Source organism: Plecotus auritus (assembly GCF_963455305.1).
Source record: "Plecotus auritus genome assembly, chromosome: 7".
NCBI lineage: Eukaryota > Metazoa > Chordata > Mammalia > Chiroptera > Vespertilionidae > Plecotus > Plecotus auritus.
The window spans coordinates 16998456-17014088 of record NC_137774.1 but is presented as its reverse complement, the minus strand read 5'-3'; the positions used below and the strand labels follow the sequence as shown (position 1 = coordinate 17014088).

The window sequence follows — 15633 nt, the reverse complement described above, 5'->3', positions numbered from 1 at the left end:
TCTCGACCAAAGCACCAAAAACCCGTTTCAGACGAAGTCCCTAGTGCCTGCCTGGAAATCCCAACAAGATTCCTCACCACAAACACTAAGCCTGACCCGACCAGCATGACATGCACCACAGCTTCCTTCTCCACTTGCTGCCCATGCAGAAAGGGAACCAGTGGAGAAGTGAGGGCATCTGCTAAGAACAATGTTTCCAACTGTGTGGGTGAATGTCAGCAACCAGACCCCTGGGCCCAGGAGGCAGGGTTTTACCACGTCTCCATCTCCCTCAAACCTGCAAGAGGAACTGTGAGAGTCTATGTAAACCTCTGTCTAGGTTAGCCTGGCCTGACACACATCCACCCATGCTCTATGTGAGCTTTGGACATACACAGCTTCTAGTGATTTCTGGTGGCCTCCACATACAATAAGCATGTTTTCTGAGCTCAGTTCCCATGACTGACAACAACAGACTGGGCCCAGCAGCATACCCAGCACCTGCGCAGCACTTCCATGCTAAACAGGTTTGGGAGAGGCAGCCAGCACCCCGCCTGCCACCAGGCTCTGGATGCCCACACCCCTGTGGGGCAGCTTGCGAGCCTGAAGACCAGGTCAGCATTGGGTCTGTGCTGGGGGCTCAGCTCTGGTCCACTGACAAAGCAGCTGGCAGAGCAAAGTGCCAGAAAGGATCAAAACGTTTTATTCTCTCTCTTTTTTTTTAATAAAGTTAAACAGTAAAACAAAAATTCACAAGCTGCCTCCCTGTCCACCCCCCACCTCCCTCCCCTCCCCGCAGTCTTCGGCGCTGGCTCCCTTTCCTTCATCCCACTCACAGACACAGGGCATCCAACTGAGAAAATGAAACTGCTCTAAGTACATGGAGACATGATGAAGGGAGGAGGTGAATTGTGTCCACATTCAAGGTTAAACTGAGCAAGTCGGCATTTTCTGGGTTCTGGATGGTTTCCTTTCATTAGCCAAATTGAAAAAAGAAATTCCCGGGACCAGATGCTGTAAGGAAAGAAGGGCTCGTTAGCTGACTCTGGATTTTCTAGGAAATAACACTTTGCTCTGCTGATGGAGAAGTCTCCAAGGGCTGCTTCAAAGTCAGAGAAAAAGCCTGGGCCCTGGGGTGTAAGGGAGCACATGAGCATGTTGTGAGTGTATGTGTAGCTTCTAACACGTCCCCTCTTGCAGAAAAGCCCTGGTACTAGGTAGCTTAGCAAGGCTTCCCTGACCCTGTGGAGGTGTGGCAATAAGGCAAGGTGTGCCCAGAAAGCTCCCTTCTGCTATCCTCAGCCACACTGGAGGGGACAGAGGCCCTACTAGATGAGAATACGAGGCACTACTAGATGAGAATACGCATGAGCCCCCCCTTATCAAAGAGCTGCCTAACTGGGGACTCCCAAGAACAGCAGGCATACCCACCTTCAAAGCTGAAGCCCCCAGGCCCTCCGAAGAATGCCTTGAAGATATTGTTTGCATCAAAATCTGTGGGCAAGGTGAGAAACAGGGAAGGAACAAAAAGGTGAAAAAAATAGAAGTGTTTGAAGGGGAATTTATCATGACACTGAGAATGGGTCTCCAAAGCTTTCCCAGATAGTATCACTTCCCTCAGTTCCCCAAACTTCAGACTAGAGGTGAGGAAATCTGCCCCACCCCATGCAAATCTTACCACTTGACCCCACTCCTGGGCCATGTTCCCTTCTGTTCCCAAGTGCAGCCCCAAAGGAGAGCGTTCTTTGCCTCAACCCTCTCTTCTCCACAACTGGGAATGCCAATGACTTTCCCCACACTATCTCCCTATAATGCTTGGGGCTGCTATTGAAAAGGCTAAAATTTATCACATACTACCAAGAATAAATATAAGACCTATAATTTATTGTATCTGTTTGATTCTATGCTGTATAAACTGTATTCCAGAAAACTTGTGGTTTATTAAAACACCAATTAGGCGCCAATCATGGCGCCGGGTACTTTGCATATATATCATTTAATCCTAATAACAGTTTGTCAGGATTAAGTACCATTACCAATTTATATTCAATGAAACATAAGTAGGGAGCTCAAGTAATTTGCCCAAGATCATGTGGACAGTAAAAGCAAAATAACGGATAATTCCAACTCCAGCACTGTGTCCTTGTCATGAGGCCACAGCAGGTCTGATGTCCCCAACCGCTGCCTAAGTTGCACAGAAAGATTTATCTCCACCACTGAATTCCACAGGCACAGTGTCCAAAAGTGAATTCTTTGTCAGCACACCTGTTCATCTTCCTGGGTCCCCTCGCTCAGTGAATGGCCCCATTAAGTCTGCCATGCCAGAGCCACTCTCAACTTCGTCCCTTCCCTCTCCCAACATTCAGCAACCAACTCCTGCTGAGCCCACCATCTCCCAACTGTGCCTGCCAGTCCTTCCCATCTACTGTCTTCCCTCCCTTGCTATTCTCTTCCTCCAAACCACCTCTCTTTGCTGCCATCACAAATGTATTTCCAGAGCCTAAATCTGGTTCATAACTCCCCTACTTAAAATTATTTTTAAATAGTTCTTGACGGATTGTAGCTCCATTACCGGTAAACCTAGGTTTTTCTCTCTCACTGAACTGGAGAGGTCAGGGTTATCTATATATCAGTATCAATCTTATTTTAAATTCCAACAGTTTTTCTTAGTGAAGGAAAAGGGGTTGGCATTAGAGACAGTGGTCTGAGAAGTGGGCATAGTTCAAGGCCTCTCTTATCTCTGACTGAGCTCAAAGTGAGCAATGATGTTGATAGCTATGCTTTACTTCATTCTAAGTCTTTTGGGGGAAATTAAAATCTGTGAGTGCTTACAGGAATGTATGATGCAAATAAATATCAGAATACACTTTGCAGTAGGGGACAAAAGAAATTCCAGCCAATAGGAAAAGCCCATAATCCTTACTCCAGCCCCTTAGGCCTTCTGAGGTCTGCTTTAGCTCCTTTCTGGTCTCGTCTCTCCACATTGCCCGCCTTGAGCAACCTCTATCCTACAGAGCCCCTTGGAACTCCCAAGGGTGGTTTACTTTTCTGACTTTCACGCCTTCCTTCCCTTGCTAAACTTACTCCCTAGTGCCCCCTGGGCACCTGCTACACTTAATTGCACTCACTCGATTCCATGTCTATTAGATCAGGGGTCAGATTTGGTCTGCAGGCAGAAGTTTGCAAACCTCTAGACTGGGTTCCTGGAGGTCAGGGAACCTGTTTGATTATTTCCAGCACCCCGACGGTGCCTCACATGCCACAGGTCTAGATCAAGGGTATGCTTTACGAATCACTGCGCGCCACTGGCTGATTACACAGACTCTCCCTCTGGAGTGTCTTCAAAAAAATTCTAAAATTCTACAGCTATCAGATGCATCCCAGGTTGCCCAAACCACTCACCACCCATATTCATGCCCTCCTCATCCAGGTCCTGTCCACTGTCATAGCGAGTCTTTTTCTTGGGATCAGAGAGGATGGTAAAAGCTTCTCCAACTTCCTTGAACTTTTTCTCCTCCTCCTTCTGAACTTCGGCACTGGCTCCACTGTGCCGATCTAAAGGGGGGAGTTCAGGGAACTTGTCTCAGAGTCTCAAGAAAGAAGTTTAAGAGAAAGACCAGTTGATGTCTGACCTAAGAATTCTGTACTTCTCAAAATTTGGAGGGTACCAAACTTAGCAACACCTTCTTCCCAGTGAAGAGCCTCTCTGAGGCTTTCATTCTGGACTGAGTTTGGTAGTGGGCCAGCCTGGCTTGCTCTTCCCATGGAGTCCACTCCCCACCGCTCTACCTGGATGGTGCATCAAGGCCCGTTTCCGATAAGCTTTCTTGATCTCATCCTCAGAGGCATTCTTGTCCACTCCCAGAATCTTGTAGTAATCTTTCCTCTTACTCTTCTTTAGTTCCATCTGTGCATTTTTAAGGAGTTGTTTGTGTTCTAAAGGGAGACATCTAGCATCAAGGACAAATCTGATCTGGCTTCCCTTACCAGGTCCCAGCCCCGATGTCTTGGAGTCAGTAGCCTTGTTAACTATACCAGGGGCTTTTATGGTGTGTTTCCCGCCTAGAGATTTAAAAAAAATCTACTCATACTTAAGAGTTTCTCACATCAGTCTCATCACATAGAAAAGGTTGTGAAATTAACAGGCAAGATTTGGGACCAGAAAAATAGATGCCTCGTTCTGCACTCAGGATTTCTGTTCACTTCTTCTTGGCTGGTGATAGAATAAGCTCCAGCTACAACCATGATCCCTGAATCAAATTACCCGTGTCCAGTTTTTAGGGCCTACAAGTAAGGCCACACCGTTTCCTGAGAAGCATGCTCCCAAATACCTTTACCTTTTGTTTTCTCCGTCTGATACACTTTTTCATAGTCCCGCACTGCTTCTTCATACTGTTCTGTGTCCATGTAACTGAGAAGGAAATACAGGGCAGTAGAGTGACATAAATGGCAATGGCCTTCAGTATCACTCTAGAGGAAGAGGCATGGCTCAAGCATGAGACACAGACTTTTGGTTGAGATGCTTCATGAAACAGTAGTCCTTAACCTAGCAAGAAAAAATTAACTACCATACTTCCTTGAGAAAAATAGAGAAGTCTCATGCCACTTGCACCCAACCCGCAAAGTGATAGTCTGCTCTGAGCAGAAAGCAACCAAGAGAAACTTCCCTTTGATTTCACAGAGCCACCAAGAGGCATCTGGCCTGCCTTAGGAAAGGCAATGTGAAAGCACCCATTTGATTACTTGAGATTAAAACACATGAGAAAAATTATCAAGTGAGATAAATGGATATGGAAGAACTTTGAAACCTAGAGTGCCATAAACATGCAGGGCCAGCTTCAATCCAGAGTGAAAGTGGGATTAGTGAGCCACTAGAAGGATCAAGGTCAAGGTGGTGGCCACTGGCAAATGCTTCCATTAAGACCAATCAATCTGAGAGATGTAGGTGAGACAGAAAAGGACACACTAAACTTAGGTTTGCTTCCTTCCATTTGGATAGTGCAGAAGAAAGGAGGGGCCCTGGCCCAAGATAGGAAGAATCTAGCTTTTGATAGGCCGACTGCCAGACCTTTTAAGGGTTTCTTCCACAGAAGCAAAGGGGGCATTCTTCTGTGTCCTGATAAGATCTCTGGCACCAAGACTGGATACCAATTATACAGAATGTGCTAGGAGTAGTAGAGACAGACACTGTCAGTTGAGGAGTGGGAAGTGACTATGCGGTGCAGCTGGCCGCTGCACAAGAGAGATTCAATTTACTCCAATGCTCCCACACAGGCCCATCTTCCCAAACATCACAGAGCCCACCAGGCTTGCAGGCCAGGCAGAGGGAGTGCTGCTTATGTGGCTGGCCAAAGAGAAGCCCAACAGCTGAGGCATCTCTGACTTTCTGTCAACATCTTGATTTATGCCTTTAAAAAAATGGTAACTAAACCATGCCCTATGAACACAAATGCTATTAGGAGCTCAGAGAACCCATTTACAAGATGAAGTATAATATAAACTGAAGTGAAAAAAAATTGGTAACTGATAGCCCTGGGTGTAGAATGATCTGACAAGCAACCTTGATGAACTTTCCAGATCCATATGTGATATGCTCAACAAGCTGGTTTTACAGTGATTTGCATTTTACCTCACACTTAAAAAAAAATTCTAGGACATTCTTACATTTAAAAGTTTTTCTAAAGTTGAAGAAAAGTAAGCAAAGCCTTGGGAAAAATGGGAAATGCCAGCTCATGATGGGAGATACAGCAAAGATCTGACATCTCCCCAACCTCAGGGACAAAGTGAGGCAGACTGCGACAATAATCAGGCCCCTGGTCTGAGCTAATCTCCAATTCTTCTTGTGGGGACTGAGGCCAAATTCTCAGCCAACTGTGCCAAACAGTTCTGCTGCCCCCTGTGGTGGGATCTCAAAAGCGAAGCCACTCAGAGGACAGTTTTATTTCTACCACAAAGATGATATATCTCTGATCAAAGCAACTCCTGATTTTTGTTTATTGTACCCATATGAAAAAAGTAACCTCCATTCATCCTCCTCCTAACAAATCAAGACTGTCTATTCTCTTGCTATTACAGTATCATGTATCTAGACATAAAGATGATTCTCCATTTTTGCTATTAGTTAAAACTGTAGTAAACATGTATACAGTATTATGCATCTGTTAAAGTAAGTCTTTAGTTGGGTCAAAGGGTACTCTTTTATCTTTCCGAGGTTCCATATTTGTCTGTCAGTGGTTTGTAAAGATGAGATAACTGACAGTTGGTCTCACAGAATCTATAATTTTGCATTGTTTCTGTTTCATAGACTTATTCCTCTACTTCAAAATTCACAAAACAAACAACACCCCTGCCCCCCACGCACAGTAGCAGTTTTCCTATTTTTTAAAAATGTGGATAATTTTGGGAAAACTAAATGGGAGGTAGGCCACCTTCTACACCACTGATGAGACTTGGGACTTAAAGAATGATAGGCTCATCAGGCATCAGTACAGCACCTACTCTTTAGAAATGACATTTCATAATGAGGACTGAAGGGGCAATGGAAGATCAGTATACAACAACTAGGTCTTCCATTAGAAATGTAAAAAATGGGAGGTTCTTTGCCTGGGAGAGAATCTGAAAAAAGATAGATTTGCCTTGGCTGAGTGGCTCAGTTGGTTGGGGCATCATCCTGTACACCAAAAGGTTGTGGATTCCATTTCCCGTCAGGACACATAACTAGGCTGCGGGTTCGATCCCCAGTTGGGGCATGTACGGGATGTAACTGATTAATGTTACATTTCTCCCCCATCTCTAAACATATCTTCAGGTGAAGATTAAAAAAAAAAAAAAGAAAGAAAGAAATAAGATTAATTTTTGAAAAGGGTCTCCACTAGCTCTTGCTAATATTCCTGCATGGAGAAGACTCTGATGGGTCCAAGAGTTAAGATGAACAAGTATGCTCTGGGCAATAGAGGCAGGCATGATCCTGGCTTGGAAATCAGCTAGTCAGATGGGTATTTTCAAAGGGGGTTCCTTATACTGCTGGGAGGTTGAGCTAGATTAAATCTCTTCTAACTTTAAGACTGTCTTTCCTAACCCAAACAAATAGGCTAAGCAAGACTCTCAACTGTCTCCAAGATTATTCTTCTTCCAAACACCATACATTCATTCAACATTTATTGAGTGAGCACTTACTATGTTCCAAGCACTGTGCCAAGTTAGAGCAAAAGTGTACAACACAAAACAAAATCTCCAAAGAAAATGGATTTAAACTTTAACAAAAGGTATTTGGGTCAGGCATCAGAGGAAACTTACTGACCGTGAGGGGCGTAAGACACAGGCATGGGAGACTGAGGGAGCTTGTGCAATCTCCTCCGCTGGAGGTCTATAAACATAGTTTAGGGCTGGAACAATCCCACCTAGAGGCAGGGGGAAGGACCAAATGACCTCACAACATCCCCGGGTCTGCTTCATCATCCATAATGCAATTCCCCTGGCAGGCCAGCAGCAACTCCCTCTTCCCCCCACCCAGCAGAGGCACTCACCACTGAGCTCTTCTCAAGTAGGCTTTTATGTAAGTGTCATCGAGCTTCACTGCACTTGTGCAGTCTTCTATTGCATCATCTAGTTTCCTAAGCTTCAGGAGAGAGAGAGCAGTCATACTTCACATGGTGGTGATCGAGGGAGCCCAGAAGCTGTGAGCATGGCTTCAAAATTCTAAGAGGATCAGTCATGCTGGCTCCCCAACTGTCACACTTGTTATTGGTCACTGGGAAAGTCTCTATCTCAGTGGGCTAAGGCCACTAAATTTGAAATTGGTTTCTTCTCTAAGTAACGGAAGCCAGGCACACTTATCTGCAAGGATAAAACCACCTCTACTATTCCAGGTTAGTGCTCAATAGTGGAAATAGTAAGGGTGGTTCCTGCCCCCCATTTTTCTAGAGACCAACTAGAGGGATCAGGATTACTGGGATTTTTAACTGCTGGAACTCTGCAAGGAGTCTACTCTTGTTTTCTACGATGTGTAGGACCACAGGGGCACTCTATTTTCAACTGAGCATGGTGGCCATCAGTTATGCTGACGAAAAAAAACCCAAGCCTGCCTCATACTCTCATTTCCTCCAAATCACTCCTAAAGAGTCACTTGCTTAGGCAAAAAGAAGCAACAATACTTGCTTCAACAACTGTCCCAGAGCTCCTGTCATTCTCTGGAAGAAAAGGACCTTACACCGTTCCTCAAGTGCCCCTAAGTTCCACAGAAAAGATAAGAGCTTGCTTCTCAGAAGGAAGTTCTTAATAAGCTGAGATACCAATTAAACAACTTTTCCTCCTGTCTCCTGGGTTACCCTCAGTGGGGAGATTTCCCAAGACCTCTTCCATGTCCCTTAAAAATATCTCCATAGGCCCCCAGACCCAGACCAAGTGCTTACCTTGGAATTAACCGTACCCCGATTACAGTAGAGTTTAGCATTTGTTTTTATATTGTTGGGGTCTATCCCCAGGGCTTCTGTGTACAGTTCATATGCTAGCTTGTAATTTCCTTCTTTAAAGGCTTTATTTCCATCTTCTTTCTTTGCTTTCAGTGCTTTGGCATTCTATAGAGAAAAGCAAGGGGAGGTCAGTTCACTTCCAAAAACCCTCAGAACCCTGCACAGAAACTACCCTATTTTCAATTTCTTGATCCTAGTAGTTCAGCAACACACAGCCCCCCCATCCCATCCCATCCCATCCCATCCCATCCCATCCCATCCCATCCCATCCCACCCCACCCCACCTCCTGGGCTATTTGTTCTTCACTGTGCTTCCTACAGAGTGGACAGAAGAAATCTAGATTTATAAAAGAATACCAAGGAGGACTGTGTTTCCCAGGGTTTACCTCTACTCCCCAGGCTAAGCATCACTACCCTTTCTTCACTAAGGGAAGAAAAAAAAACAAACCACTTAAATATTAACCTATCTGATCACATGTATCTTTAGGCAAACTAAAGTATTTCTGAAATCCTTTTTTTTTTTTTTTTTTAATTTAGAGAATTTTCATAAGAGTATATCTGAGTCAACCTGATGACATATGCCAGGGAGCAAGATCTCAAATGCTCCCCTGAAATCTTGCTAATAAAATAACCAAGCATTCTGACAAGCATTCCTGTGATTCTAAAACCTTCCATTCCAAACTCTTAAAGGCTCAAAAAGGAAGCTTTCTTTACCACATAGATCTGGTGCTTAGAACTTACTCTGCAAGCAACACAGGCCTTCTCATGGTCAGGAGCCATCCTGAGAGCCTGTACAAAAAACTGAACTGCCTTCTCAATACAATCTTCATAATAAAGGCAAAGACCTCGGACATACAGAGCATCCGCATTGGTGGAATCCATTCGTAAAATGTCACTGCAGTAGCAAGAAAGAGGGCACATTTAGCTGTGGTTTGGATTTCCCCGCCATTACTATTTTATTTGTGGGTTTTTCCCCCTTGACCATGTGTCTAACATGGAAGTATCCAAAGGTAGACAGATTCCCAAGAATTTTCCCCAAACCACATACATGTCTCACAATCTTTACTAAAACAGGGGTTAGCAAACTACAGCCCACAGGACCAAATCCTGCCTGTCACCTGTTTTTGTATATAAAATTTGATTGACACCAAGCCACATCATTCATTAATCTACTCTCTATGGCTGCTTTTGCACTACACAGGCAGAGTTGAACAATTGCAACAGAGACCACATAGCTTGCAAAGCTTGAAATATTTATTATATTTAGAGAATTTGCAACCCCCTGGGACAGAAAAGGACATTTTTTAAAAAATATATATTTTATTGATTTTTCACAGAGAGGAAGGGAGAGGGATAGAGAGCCAGAAACATCGATGAGAGAGTGACATCGATCAACTGCCTCCTGCACACCCCCCACTGGGGATGTGCCCGCAACCAAGACACATGCCCTTGACCGGAATCGAACCCGGGACCCCTCAGTCCCCAGGCCGACGCTCCAGCCACTGAGCCACACTGGTCAGGGCCAGAAAAGGACATTTAAAAAATAAAAACCATGCCCTGCCTAGTGTGGCTCAGTTGGTTGAGGATTGTTCCATGCACCAAGAGGTCATGGTTTCGATTCCTGGTCAGGGAACATGCCCAGGTTGTGGGCCGAATCCCCAGTAGGGGGTGTGCAGGAGGCAGCCAATCAATGTTTCTTTCTTTCTCTCTCCCGTTCTATCTCTAAAACCAATTCAAACATTAAAGAAATAAATACAAATAAAAACAACAAATTCACACACCTGTTCTTTCACATACAGCTTAAGTACTATACTCCTATATTCCTTATGGGTTTTCAAATTTAGTCTAATATTTGGTTTTAAGTCCCAGGAAGGTCTGGTCAGCTCCCTGGCCTACCTACGGGACACATGGTAGCTACAGCTGTGGACAGCACCCATCCAGTAGAATCTGACTTTTCAATGCAGAACTGGCATGAATTCATACCTAGCCACAGACTGTGCTTCTGGATAACGACCCAGCATTGCTAAACATTCAGCTTTGAGGATTTTGAAGCGATGGCAAGCAGGAGCAAATTCTAGTGCACGATCCATGCAGAAAACCACCTACAGGGAGGAAGAAAGCAAATAAGGTTCTTCATCCTGGACTCCAGAAACATCTTCATCTTAGTTTTGTCACAGGTAATAGATTCAAAGGAGTGTAATATCAGTTTAAGAACATACCTAATTCATTTGATTAAACCACTGAAATGAGGAAAGCAGTTGATCCACATGATAATGATGATAGCAAATATTTAACAGTACTTTGTATATTAACTCATTTGATGCTCACACAATTTTATAAAATAGGTAATATTATTACCCTTACTTTACTGATGAAAATACTAAAGCACAGGGATTAAATAACTTGTTCAAGTGACCAATAGAAACAGGATTTGATCTTAAACACTAAGACTTCAGAGCCTATAACCTTAATCACCATGCTAAGCTGCCTCCACAGTGAATCATATCCACAATGACTATGATCAAAAACTCCTATTCTTCTAATGTAGAAACTGTTACTTGCTACTTTGTATAGTTCATCATGCTTAGCCTCGTTAAGTCAAGAAGTACCAAAAATAACTTGGTATGGAATCATTGCTCTCTATGTTATTGAAATTGCTCACAGTTCTTTCCTTCCTGTGTCAGGAACCTCAAATCTCAAGTACCCTGGTGACCACTCTTCCACTTTTATTTTAGTAGAGAAATATGCCAATAAAACAATTCATTTAAAATGGTCAGAAATAAACCGTATCAGATTACTATGTTCAACATGGTGCTATACAAACCAGAAGCCAAGTATCTCCCCACCACAAGCACATACACTCGCATACAGCTGGGATTAGTTCCCTCTTTAAGTTTCATAAAGGCTCTCCATATATTTCTATTTTTTTCTTTTTAGAAGTTTGTTCTCCGAGCTTTCATTTTTTGGTTTAGCTGCTACTCCTGGGAAATCCTTGCTGAATCATAGTCTCCTCCAAGAATAACTTCGCCTCCTCCAAAGGCGAAGTCTGGAGTTAAGGGTTACTCATTCCCTCTAATAATCTGGCCATAGGGATCAGGAAGAGATGAAGTTTGAAAACTCGGAAGCAGAAAAAACTCAAATTCCACGAACAGGAGACTAGTTAAGATAATGCAGACCTTCATATAATGGAATACAATATGGCTCTAAAATAGAACGAAGTTCTCCATGTATTAATATGGAAAGACTTCCAAGGTCTAGTCAATGGTACAGAACCATGTAGAGCTTATTATCTTTTATACAAAAAAAAGAAAGAAAATTAAGAGTGTTTTTGTATTTGCTTATGTATGTAAAACAAAATTATGGAAGGAAATAGAACAAACAAGAATAGTGGCTACTGTGGTGTGAGATCGAGGCAGATGGAGGGTAAGTTGGGCAACACTTAACACTGAATATATTTATACTTTCTAGCTTTTAAACCACAAAACCACCCACTTGAAAATGAAATTTTAAAATCTGGGGAAGTAGATAAACACCATGCATGAGCTGTTCCACTGGGAAGACTTTCTGCAGTATTAAAAGAGCAGTGGTAGAGATGCCTCTCCTTCAATGGCACAGGTTACTGTCCTGGAAGTTCTAAGGACAATATGAAAATTCAGGTATTATGCATGGCAGAGTCATGGCATTAATTTTTCCTCTTTAAATGGGAAAAGAATGGTAGTGGGGGTAGGGGTGGAGAGCAGTCAGTCAAAATTTCAGCAGCCACACCCTGCTGCTTTCACAACGTTCTGTATGGAGATGGTTCTGTCATCATGGGGAGTGTCAGAGGCTCAGTGCTTCACTTCCCACCCCCATCTCCCCATGACTAGGGACAGCTGCAAGCAAAGAAGATCTTTGTTTCTTCTAACTTCATCTGTTCCCCCTGCCAAGATCATAATTCTTCATTTGTGACATCACCATGAGCTACAGTGGCGGGGGGCTGGGATGTCACAAACAGAGGATTCTGTCACAAAATGGGGATTCTGGTTCCAGAGTGGGCAAGGGAGAAATGAAACCCAAAGGCCGCCTTTTGAGACAAAGTTTTTACCCTTGTAAACCTCAGAAAACATGAAAAGATGCAGAATTGCTTTCCAAACATACACACACAAAAACAAAAAAAAAGAATGCACGTATAAATCACACTACGAAGACACCGTGGTTATTAAAACCAATGGATAGAAGAGGGATGCTAAATAAGTTAATGCTGGGACTCTCCATAAGCTAATCAGATATATGCATTACCAAATAAAAGACCTTAACAGTGTGTGACTTAAGAATAATTCTTCAATTGAAACCTGTATGTTCATGTTGACCAATGTCACCCCAATAAATTTAATTAAAGTAATAATAATAAAAAAAACAACCAAAAGAATAATTCTTAACTGTACATTTTTGTCAAACATTTATTGAGTACCTGCTGCAGAAAGCACCAAGCGAATTCTGACATATAAAGCGACAACGCCGTTCCTTGGATGGTACTCATAAACTGCCCCTGAAAATCAATCCTGATCAGTGTTTTTTAACCTTTTTGGGAGCCCTTTATCTCCTCTTTTGAAACTCTAGTGAAAGCTACTTCTGAGTACCATCTAAAGAAGGGAGTTAGGAATTATTATACAGATGAGGCGTAACTATTACAACACCTAGAAATATACCTAGAGCTTTTATACTTTTCCCGTATTTCAGATTTGCCAACCCCTTTGGATTTAAATTTCCATGAACTATCACACAGCTCCATAAAGGGCAGTCGTGTGCTTTTGTAGAAAGGCCTAATATCAAAAAGGTAGTGATGTCAGGTTACATACACTATTCAAAATGTAAAAGGGGCCTCTCCTAGTTTTTATTTCTAGCTCCATCAAGCTCCCATAAAGCAGGAGTTAAAACTAGCTCTTATTATTAAAATAAAAATAGACGCCGGCTGGCGGGGCTCAGTAGTTGAGCATCAACTTATGAACCTGGAGGTCACAGTTCGATTCCCAGTTATGGCACAGGCCCAGGTTGTAGGCTCGATCCCCAGTGTGGGATGTGCAGGAGGCGGCAGATTAATTAAATGATTCTCTCTCATCATGACGTTTCTATCTCTCTGTCCCTCTCCCTTCCTCTCTGAAATCAATAAAAATGTATTAAAAAATAGATTATCCAAACCCAGTATTTAATTCCAATTGGCTTTTCCTCTTTTTTTCCTAAAAGCACATTTTTAGACCATTATCTATAATAATAAAATCGTAATATGCTAATTATACCAGACAGCTGAACAACCTTCCAGACGTCATTCTGGACGTCCTTCTGGATGAAGCTGCAGCAGTGGGGGCTGAGGCAGAGGTGATTAGGGGCGATCAGGCAGGCAGGCAAGCAGTTAGGAGCCAGTGGTCCCAGAATGCGAGATTGTCCGACTGCCAGTTTAGGCCCCAATCCTGCAGGGAACCCTGTGAGATCAAGCTTAAACTGGCAGTCGGACATTCCCCGAGGGGTCCCGGACTGTGAGAGGGTGCAGGCTGAGCTAAGGGACTCCCCCCACCCCTTACAGAAATTTCGTGCACCGGGCCTCTAGTCTTATATAAATTTATTTTGCTTTTTATCATCATAAAGCCAAATATAATTAACAAAAAAGTACCTTAGTGAAAAATAATTTTAAAAGTTAGTGATGGCCAAAACTGGTTTGGCTCAGTGGATAGAGCGTCGGCCTGTGGACTGAGGGGTCCCAGGTTCGATTCCGGTCAAGGGCACGTACCTTGGTTGCGGGCACATCCCCAGTAGGAGGTGTGCAGGAGGCAGCTGATCGATGTTTCTCTCTCATCGATGTTTCTAACTCTCTATTCCTCTCCCTTCCTCTCTGTAAAATATCAATAAAATATATTTTAAAAAAAAAAAGTTAGTGATGATGTGGAGCAATAGGAACTCTCATTCATTGCTGGTGGAAATGCAAAATGGTATAGCCACTTTGGAAGACATTTTGCCAGTTTCTTGTAAAACTAAATATATTTTTATATAATCCAGCAATTACACTTCTTAACATTTACCCAAAGGAGTTAAAAAATGTCCACACAAAACTCTGCATATGGATGTTTATAGAAACTTTATCCATAATTGCCAAAAACCTGGTTGTAACAAATGTACCTCCAGTGGGGGATGCCGACAAGGAGGGAGACTATGCTTGTGTGGGGGCAGGGAGCATATGAAAAATCTCTGTACCTACCTTCTTCCTGATTATTCTGTGAACCTACAACTGTTCTAAAAGAAATGATGTCTTAAAAAAAGGAAGAAAAGGTCAAATTAAATGTACTATTCTAGATCTTCTGTACTATGCTACTCCTCTCCCTCTCTCTCTCTCTCTCTCACACACACACCCACACCCACACACAACTTTGTGAGAAAGGATAGATAAGATTTCCTCATAGTTGTACTTTACCTTCCGAAAATCCCGTTTCTCAAAATCCGTTTCTGCTATTTTCTCATATTCTATGACTGCATTAGCATTCTTGAACTACACCAGAAAATCAGATAAGGGAAAGTTTTAATGAAGTTATAGATTCAACCATCACAAAAATCAGTAAGGCTGATGAATGTGTTATTTCAAGAAAATCAGGACCACAGACTTTTCACAAATCATGTTGGTGAAGATACAGCCAAACACCTTAACAGAAAGGCCAACGCCCAAATCTTACCCTCAATTTGAACTTAGAAACTCAGGAATACAAGAATCATGCCTTGATATATACAAAATAAAGGCAAGGCATTGTCAGGGACTGAGCAAAAAACCTGCAGATTCTCACTAAAATACATCCACGGGTAAACTGAGCATATATGGAGATGGAAATAAAACGTTTCAGCTGCTACCAATTTAATCAACATTTGAATTTACTAAATTCTTTTTTTAAAATATGTTTTCTTAATTAATTTTAGAGAGAGAGGAAGGGAGTGAGATAGAGAAACATAGATTGGCTGCCTCCTGCACACCCTCTACTGTGGATTAAGCCTGAAACCCAGGTCTGTGCCCTGACCGGGAATCGAACCAGTGACCTCTTGGTTTATGGGTCAACTCTCAACCACTAAGTCACACTGCCTGGGCTGAATTTACTAAATTCTTTAGCCTCGCTCAAATCAGTTCCTTGGTGAATCTGTCTATTCCCGTAGCAATCTCAGAAACCCT

At 42.9% G+C, this 15633-nt stretch overlaps 1 protein-coding gene across 2 annotated transcripts in view; it reads right to left on the bottom strand.

Annotated features, from left to right (window-relative positions):
• Positions 1 to 659: 659 nt before the first annotated feature.
• DNAJC7 (DnaJ heat shock protein family (Hsp40) member C7) overlaps positions 660 to 15633 on the bottom strand; it is a 32992-nt gene continuing 18018 nt past the window's right edge. Inside the window, exons 5-14 of one of the 2 annotated variants that reach the window (XM_080680426.1) lie at positions 14893 to 14967; positions 10434 to 10552; positions 9192 to 9345; positions 8391 to 8555; positions 7506 to 7597; positions 4317 to 4390; positions 3769 to 3915; positions 3382 to 3534; positions 1411 to 1473; positions 660 to 993 (exon numbers count right to left, since the gene is read on the bottom strand). In XM_080680426.1, coding sequence (XP_080536552.1) covers positions 956 to 993; positions 1411 to 1473; positions 3382 to 3534; positions 3769 to 3915; positions 4317 to 4390; positions 7506 to 7597; positions 8391 to 8555; positions 9192 to 9345; positions 10434 to 10552; positions 14893 to 14967 — 1080 coding nt within the window. In that variant the 3' untranslated portion in view covers positions 660 to 955. The remainder of the gene's footprint in view (positions 994 to 1410; positions 1474 to 3381; positions 3535 to 3768; positions 3916 to 4316; positions 4391 to 7505; positions 7598 to 8390; positions 8556 to 9191; positions 9346 to 10433; positions 10553 to 14892; positions 14968 to 15633) is intronic. The other variant, XM_080680427.1, reaches the window with a different exon arrangement.